The sequence below is a fragment of the Chiloscyllium plagiosum genome, chromosome 14 (assembly GCF_004010195.1).
Source record: "Chiloscyllium plagiosum isolate BGI_BamShark_2017 chromosome 14, ASM401019v2, whole genome shotgun sequence".
Lineage (NCBI taxonomy): Eukaryota > Metazoa > Chordata > Chondrichthyes > Orectolobiformes > Hemiscylliidae > Chiloscyllium > Chiloscyllium plagiosum.
The window spans coordinates 8,710,042-8,719,191 of NC_057723.1; the positions used below are offsets into that span (position 1 = coordinate 8,710,042).

A 9,150-nucleotide genomic window follows, 5' to 3' on the forward strand; every position below is an offset into this window, starting at 1 on the left:
TTTGAGTATGCCGTCTTTGTTGATAGGTTCAACGTCCTGTTGTCTGTTCTGTACGTCCAGCAGGTTGGCTATTGTTTCTCTGGCTAGGGTTTTGTCGATAGAGGTAAACAGTGCTGTTACATCGAATGAGACCATGGTTATTCCTTGTCTATGTGTATATTTCTGATGATGTCCAAGAATTCTTAGTAGCCACACACGCAGATGACAAGCAACATGAATCCGACTGGGACAACACTATTATTATAGGACAAGCCAAACAGAGAACAGCCAGGGAATTCCTAGAGGCATGGCACTCATCTACAGATTCAATCAATAAGCACATCGACCTGGACCCAATATACCGACCACTGCAGCGGACAGCTGGAACTGACAACCGGAAGCGGCAGATTCAAACCACTACAAATGCTAGAGGAAAGATCACAGAAGCGCTTCACAGGAGGCTCCCAAGCACTGAGGATGTCACCTAGACAGGGGACAAAACGTCTGCAACACAAATTCCCAGCTTGGCGAACAGAACCACAAGAATGAACACCCGAGCTACAAATCTTCTCACAAACTTTGAATACCTTGATCTCTGCTTTGTTCCTGCCTGCCCTGACTGTTCAACCTGTTTCTTTTCTCAACTGTACCAGTCTCAGATTGATCCCTCTCCTCATTATCTCCCTGGGTCCGACCCCCTGTCCTTACTAGTTTTGACATTGTTTGTGTGTGTTTTGCTGTGCACAAATTGCCTGCCAAACATGGCTTCCTTCCAAACCCACGACAAGAAGGACAAGGGCAGTAGATATATGGAAACACCACCACCTGCAGGTACCCCTTGAATAAATATTTCCTATAACTAACTGCATTTCAAAAGTACTTCATTGACTTTAGTGCACTTTGGGATATCCTCAGGTTGTGACAGGCACTATAGAAATGGAAGTTCTCTCTGACGTGCCCAGTCAAAATAAAACAGAATCTGGAAGGAAGGACTGGGAGATGGGGGAGGAATAATGTCTGTGAAAGCCCTGCTCTGAAATGGAAAAAAAGCAATACATCCTCTTGTCATTTCAGGCCCAAGCCTACCTTGGTGTATTCTTTACAAAAGAACCCCACAAAGATCTGCATCAAGCTGCTAGGTACCTGACGATGGCATCGGAAAGTGGGGTAAGATGTTGTGTTTGGTAGTTCAGTTCGCTTAGTTGGTTGAACAGCTAGTTTGTGACACAAACAGTGTAGGTTAATTCAATTTCCACACCAGCTGAGGTTACCATGAAGGACACTCCTTCTCAATCTCTCCCCTGGCCTGAGGCAAGTGAAGGTTTGATTAAACCACCACCAGTCGTCTCTCTCTGAGAGAGCAACCTGATGGTCTGGTAAGACTATGGCGAATTTACATTTAATTTAAAGATTTAAGGAGTAACTGAGAGCTGAATGGCCTCCTCCTGAAGGTTCACATCAATTAGAAAATGCCCACATTTTGGAGATTCTTAATCCCTCAAAAAACTGAAGCTTCTCCCTCGTAATGTGACCACGCTACACTCCAAACTTCTAGCGCAGTGTGAACAACTTCCTGTGAGTGATGTCTTTAAGATAGTTAAAGGATTTGACCATCTTATTCCAGCTACTATATTTCCTAGTTTGGAGTAATCTATTCAGGGGTAATGTCATGAAACACTGATCCTCACAGGGTAATTGAATTCTTGAAGTTTTATGGCTTTGACTTACCAAAGGCACAGCCACAGCTAATGGGTTGAAGTGAGTAGGAAATAGCCAAGAGGGATGTAGAACACAGCATTTGATCTCCAGCACTGTACTGCACGCTGCTGTTCATTGAAGCCCCTGGGACCCCAACCTCTCAATTGTAGTTGGTGTCCACACCAATGTATCTCCTAGATATGTTTTGTTTTTATTGAGTACACCTGAGTTTCAGCAGCACGTGAGTTGGTTTCTGTCCTTTGCAGGATCCTGAGAGTCACTACAATCTGGGTATATGTTACGAGAAAGGCTGGGCCGTGATGATGGACTTGCGCCGAGCTGCAGAACTCTATCAAAAAGCTGCAGCCCTTGAACACGCTGATGCACAGTGTGCTCTGGGAGTGTTGTACCAGCAAGGACTGGGAGGTACTGTGCTATATGAGAAAGTTAAACCTTCATCAAGGTAGTGAGGGGAAACAGGGTTCCCAGCAAATCACAAATCACAAATCACAGGAGCAAACAGGACCGAAGCCCACAAGTTTCCAATTCTCCAGCTCCCTCATATCTCACTTGAATGAGCACAGAAGATATCTAGCCCTTCAGGATTTTTTAACATTGATTTAACATTACTTAGCACAAGTTGTCCACTCTGGTATTTTTGATATTTATCTTGTAATAGTACAAGTAGTGTCACTAAATCAATTTCCTGTTAGAACAGCTTATTCAAAACATCCCTATTAATTCTTCCCTTAACAATTTCTGCTTTGAGGTGCATAGCACTGGATTTGCCTACATAGTAAGAGCCTCCTGTGTGGTTCAAAACTGGGATTAAATTACTATCATCCTTTTTTCTTTTACATCTCCCATCTCCCTAATGGGATCAGGTGTAGCTTGCTGATAGCACCCTAGCTGAACGACTCCTCGCCTGCTTTAGTGTAGGTTTTCCACATCAGCAAGTAAACAAACAATCCCTTTTAATCAGATCAATCTAATGAAATTCTTCTTATCCTCTCCTCAGGCCTCCCCATGAGTTTTTCAAAAGCCATTGAGTTGTATCGAAGGGCAGCCCACTCAGGCAGTGTTGAGGCTGTGCATAACCTGCAGTGCCTGATGGAAGATCTCCAAATCAAAGGTAACTGATGTCCATCAGGTTCCAGCCAAAGATCTGGATATGGCTTTTACCCCTCTTGGACAAGAGAGTTGTAGATGCCATACTCTGGCTTTTACTGAGGCAGACAATTTCTATACAGGGGAACCTTGATTATCCAAACAAGATGGACGGGCATTATTTCGTTCGGATAATCGATTATTCAGTTAATCGATTAAGTGCCTTTCCTCTCTGGCTCCGGAGTTTTTAACACCCCCGCCAGCCACACTGTATCCCCCCCCCCCCAGCCCCGTCCAATTTGGCCCATTGTGTCCATGTCCGTCAACAAAGATCTGCCTATACTGGTCCCATTTTCCAACTCCTGACCCATATCTTTGAAAGCAATGATAATGCAACTGAATATGTAAAAACAAATATGTCGTGAGAGTTTCTAATAGAATCACACTTTCAGGCAGTCAGACTCCCACCATCCTTTGAAAGAAAAACATTCTCCTCAACTCCCCTCCTAGTATTCCACCTCTTAAATTAAATCGATGCCCCCTTGTTATTGACCCCTCTAGAAATAGAAAACATGTCTTCCAATTTACCCTACTGTTGCCCCTCGTGATCTCATATACATTTATCTGGACCCTTTTTATTCTTTGCTGCTGCAAAGAAAACAACCCAGTCTCTTCAGTCTTTCCACATATTTCAGACCCTCCAGCCCAGATAACAAGCTGTTAAATCTCTTCTCATATGCAGTCATATCCTTTCTTTAATGTGGTGACCGGAACTGCACACAGCACTCAAATTGTAACCTAATCCACATTTTATGTCATTCCAACATAACCACCCTGCTCTTCTATGCCTCAGTGAATAAACCTCAGTTTATTCTTCCAAGTCTTGGTCATAGCTATAGTATCGCACTCACATGTGCCTATCTTATGCATTCTTAACTACCTTATATCTACTTACCCTGCTACATTTAGGAATCTGTGGATATGCACATTAAAATTATTTTGGTCTTCAGTACTTTTCAGGGTCCAACCATTCATAATGTAATCCTTTGTGTTGTTAGCTGTCCCAAAGTAGATTACCTCTCACTTTTCCAGGTTGAATTCCATTCACTACTGCTATGCCCAGCTGATCAGTCCATTAATATCCACCTGCAATTTACAGCTGTCCTCCTCACTAAAGTAATAGGGTAGGGGAATGAGTTTGGGTGTTATACTCTTCGGAGAATCAATGTGGACCTAATGGCCTGTTTCCACACTGTAGGGATTCTATTAAAATTACTGCCCCACCAATTCTCATATCATACGGAAAATTCTTGATCATTCCCCTGACATTTACGTCTAAATCATTACTGTGCACCACCAGCAGCAAGGGTCCCAGCACCAAGCCATGTGGAACCCCACTAGAAACTGACTTCCAGTCACAGAAATACCTCCAAACTACTGTGCGTTTTGTCTCTCGGCCAGTTTTGGATTCAATGTGTCACTTTCCCTTAACCCGTGGACTCTAACTTTCTTAACCAGTCTGCCACAAGTGACCTTATCAAAAGCCTTGCTAAATTCCATGTCCATAAGGCCATGAAAAAAATTGAACAGGTGTAGCCATTTTGGCCCCTCAAACATGCTTTGCAATTCAATAGAGCCATGGCTAATCTAACGTTTCTCATTTTCACTTTTCTGCTCTTTCTGCATAACTCTTGATTCCCCTATAGATCAAGAATATATCTATCTCAGCCTTAAATCCACACAAGGCCCTACTGATATGCCTTCCTGCCTGAGCTCATTTCCAAATATTACGTCCAGAACTGCCTCCTACTTTGTTGACTTACATATCTGAAAAGGGTTCTCCCGGATGCAAATTAAGAATGTTGTTCCTTCCCTATCTTGCACACTGAAACCCAGTTGATATTTGGTTACTTAAAATCTGGAACAATCACTGCCTTATTATTCTTACATTTCTCTGGAATTCAATTACGCACCTATTTCTCCCTGACTCTTTGGGGGCCTATAGATATACACCCAACAGTGTGTTTGTCTCTATAGAGATTTTTGCTTCCACTCAAAAGACCTCATTTGAAGATTCTTCTAAAATATCATCCTTCCTCACTGCTAGAATTGATTTCTCAATCAGTATTGTGAAGCATCCCCGTCATTACTTTTCTATCCCCTCTCCATTTCACCTGAATAGTCAGGAATAAACCGGATTTGCAGGAATAAAGGTTGACCTCCTAATTTGTTCTTCCAAGTCTTGGTCATGGCTATGTTATCACACTCACATGTGCTTATCTGTGCCCTCAGCTTATCTACCATATTCCTTAGGATCTTGATATTAAAATATATTCTGTTTCGCCATGCTAAGCTCACTTCTTTCTTATCTAGCCAAAGTTTCATCTGCCTTCCAGACTTTCCTACCCATGTTTTATATTCCGACTCCATCTCAGCTTCCCCCTCCCCCGCCGTCTGAATTACTCATCAGGATCTCATCCACTGCCTATCTAGTTTAGATCCACCGCCACAGATTAAGCAAATGTCCCTACAAGTTTGATTGTCCCATTCCTATTCCGATGTAACCTGTCTGATTTGTACAGATCCCACCTCCCCAAGAAATGGCCCCACTACCTGAGGAATTTAAAATCCTCCCTCCTACACCATCCTTCCAAGTACACATTCATCATCTCTGTCCATCCATTCTTTTACTCACTATTGCATGTTAGCAGAAGTAATCCAGAGGTTGCTACCTTTGAAGTCCTGTTTTTCAATTTCCTACCTAACTCCCTAAACGCTGTTTGCAGGACTTCTTTTTCTTTCTACGACCATGACCTCTGGCTGTTTATTTCCCCCTCTTCAGAATGCTTTGCAGGTAGGATGAATGAGAAGATGCAATATCAAAATTAAATGGAAAGGAGAAGAACTGGTGTGTGAAGAGGTAACACATTGATGGGATTGCTGAAATAATTGGCAATCAATTTTCAGCACTGTATTGAAATTGTTTCTTGATGTGTTGGAACCATGATGGTTATCAATTAGAGTGCAGCAGAGTAAAGGAGCTTGCCCTCAGTGCTCTGAAAGTTGAATTTAGGGAGATAAATGTTCCAGTATAAATCAGGGAGTGAAGGAGTGATCATTTTAGCAAGGATATTTATGTTTCTCAGTAGCAAATGCAGCAGGGAATTCCATGCTTAAATGAGACTCCTGAGCCACACCAGGTGACGCTTAACACAGAATTGACCCCTATGGTAGGCCATCTATGGTGATGAATAATATATACATCATTATCAGCTGCAGAAAGTGATTCATATGGATATAGACCAGACTTACACAGTGGTTCAGACAATGTTGGAAAAGATCATTAATCAGGATCTGGATTATTAGGTTGTTTCCTACCTTTCTGGTTGCAGACTGACCAGCTGCTACTTCCAACATTTTTCTGTCTTTTGTTCAGATTTCCAGCTTTTCACTGTTTCTCTTTCCAAACAGTGATACAAATACGTGTCAGTAGAATAACGCTGATGTTGAAATGATGTGATATAAAGAGAAAATTGTCAGATTGCATCTATGGAGGGAGAGAAACAGAATTAATGTTTCAGTTTCTGAAACACTGTTTCCCTTTCACTTCTTGGAGAAGCTCAGCAGGTCTGACAGCATCTGTGGAGAGAATAACAGAATTAATATTCTCAGTCTGGTATATTCTAAGACTGTTCTGAAGAATCATTCCAGACTCGAAACGTTTTGTCTGTTTCTCCCATCACAGATGCTGCTAGACTTGCTGAATCTCTCTAGCATTCTGCTTGTTGCAGATTTCCAGCATCTGCTGTATTTCCCCCATTTATTTCTGGCCCCTTTGATCCACATTCTAGAAACCTCCAGGCGATCTGTTTCTTCAGTTATTTTCTTAATGTTAGTTATTGTCTTCAGCCGCCTAGGCCTGGACCTCTGATATTTCCTTCCTAAATGTCTCCACCTCTCCACTATCCTCTTTCTTTATCTAAGACATTCTCCTTTTTTATTTAAGGCATTCATTACATTAATCTCTATTGATAGTCCAAATATTTTGTATGTCATGTCTCCAAATTGTTAAGTAACACTCCTGTGGAGTGCCTTAGTTAATTTTGTTGCATTCTTAAGTTGCTATTCAAGAATAAACTTCTGTTTTATGAAACTTAATGATACAAATACGTGTCAGTAGAATAATGCCGATGCTGAAATGATGTGCTATAAAGAGAAAATTGTCAGATTGCATCTATGGAGAGAGAGAAACAGAATTAATGTTTCAGTTTCTGATTAATTGGTTTGGCACAGGAATGGGGACTGAGGAACTGTGGGTATGTTGGTGCATTTGTGGATTGGTGTTAGTGAGGGGTTAGAACAGACCAAATCAAAGGCTAAGTGAGGAGAAAAGGATCATTTTTGAAGGTGAACCAAGAAGTGGAAGCCCCAAGGGATTTCAAGGAGAAGTTCCAATAAGTAAGGCTATAAAGAGATTACATTAGCTGTTACAAATAATGCATCTTTCCTTGCCAGGAAGTTCCAGTTTCGCCAATGACCATACCCTGTTAAGGTCGGTGATGTCCTCCCCTTGTCTTCCTCCCTTGGCTAGCCCCAGATCGCCAATCCCTCAGGAACACCAAAATGAAGACTGGGGAGATCACCAACTGCAGGCCGGCATGGCTTCGGGTCTACCACACTCATGGAGTACGGGGGGTCTCCATGTTTCACCACTAAGCAATAAAAGCCTAGTTGGCAGGGATGGGCTGCTGAGATCAGTGAGCACTACCTGCTTGGACCATCGTTTGGAACCCCTGGCAGGCCAACTCACATCCCACGGAGGTGTTGCAGGCGTGGGATGATTTGAACAAAGAGGTGGCCTCATCCTGCTTTGTGTTCTGTGACTGGACAAATCCTGTGCCACAAGGTTTATAATATCCCTTGCTTGCTTGTTCTAACTGTATATACAGCTCGCCCAATACCAAAGACTGCACAACTACTGAAGAAAAACAGAGTGGGCTATGATGGAGGGATCTCCGCAACAAATGTTCTCATTCTCCCATGATTGCCACTGGCTGTTGCTATGAAATACCAGATCGCAGACTGGCACGCACTTAACTAATGGGGAGGCAAAATGACTCTTTCACAGAGAATTACGCACAAGAGGATGTTGTTTGATCCACTGTCATTGTCTGCTCTTTATTAATGTAATTTGAAAACTGATCCTACTGCTCTGCAGTATCACCTTCCCCTCCCAGGATTAGTAATATTTACAGACTTCTTCACATGGTGACTTTGCTTTGAGACTACTGATTGCCCATCGAATGAGTTGGACAGATCTTTGATGTGTATTCAATGACACAGTCTCCATTGCTATCTAGGGCTGAGAATTCCAAACACTAATGTCTGGGAGAAGAAATTGCTTTCCACCTCTTACTTAAATGGGAGGCCCCTTTTTTTTTGAAATGGTGACCTGAGGTGCAGACTCCCCAATGAGAGAGCATCTACCCAATTGTGCCCCCTCCAAATCTTAGAGTGAGAGGTGGCTTTAGTGGAGCAAAAAACACCATTGAATGGAGCCGAATGGTCTGTTCATGTATTGTACATTTTGATTTAATCTTTACATACTGTAAAATACTGATCAAATGAGTGATGACAGTAATGAGCCCAGCTTCTTTTCTGATTGATGGCTGCTCCATTCATGTTGGAAGATGTCATCCTCATTCAATTTAGATCTCTTTGCTCCAATACAAACAGGTTATTGGGCTGCATTTTCTTGTTCCCATCCTGAACCTGATGTGCAGTATTCAATTAAACATCTCTCTGTCAGGCAAAAGACATCGTGGTACATACTGCACCAGGAGATGACCTTGGGAACTGCAATGATTCAATCTGTATGACACTATTTACATCATTAATTAATAAATGTCTACTTTACAAATTGCCTAAGTCTAATTAATAATTATTTAGATTTAGTACAACATTAAAATAAGATGGAGAAACTCAGCAGAACTGTTCTAATGAAGTCACTGGTCTTGAAACATTAACTCTGATTTCTTCTCAAAGTTGCTGCCAGACCTGCTGAGTTTCTCCAACAATTTATGTTTCAGATCTCCAGCATTCTTAGTTCTTTATTTTACATTAAAATAAGATGCTTGAGTTCCAGGAGAGTACTCCTATGTGGTCCCTGAGGGTGTGCTGTACTGTGAGAACTACAGGACTTCATCTAAGACGAGTTCGTGCTCTCATCACACAGATAGCAGTAGCTGTAATGAGACAAGAGCGAAACTCCTATCCTGAAAGGAAGGAATCAAACAAACTGAAGTTTGTGCCATCTGAACCTGTTGAATGTCTTCCATCAGTTGAACACAATACATGTTCTCATTT

At 42.0% G+C, this 9,150-nt stretch overlaps 1 protein-coding gene across 2 annotated transcripts in view; it reads left to right on the forward strand.

Annotated features, from left to right (window-relative positions):
* Positions 1–8,704, forward strand: part of dele1 (DAP3 binding cell death enhancer 1) — a 34,973-nt gene extending 26,269 nt beyond the window's left edge. The window contains exons 10-14 of one of the 2 annotated variants that reach the window (XM_043703117.1): positions 1,054–1,146; positions 1,944–2,103; positions 2,696–2,809; positions 5,627–5,704; positions 7,300–7,386. In XM_043703117.1, the coding sequence (XP_043559052.1) occupies positions 1,054–1,146; positions 1,944–2,103; positions 2,696–2,809; positions 5,627–5,673 (414 nt within the window). In that variant the 3' untranslated portion in view covers positions 5,674–5,704; positions 7,300–7,386. Of the gene's footprint in view, positions 1–1,053; positions 1,147–1,943; positions 2,104–2,695; positions 2,810–5,626; positions 5,705–7,299 lie in introns of both variants that reach the window. The other variant, XM_043703116.1, reaches the window with a different exon arrangement.
* Positions 8,705–9,150: the final 446 nt, after the last annotated feature.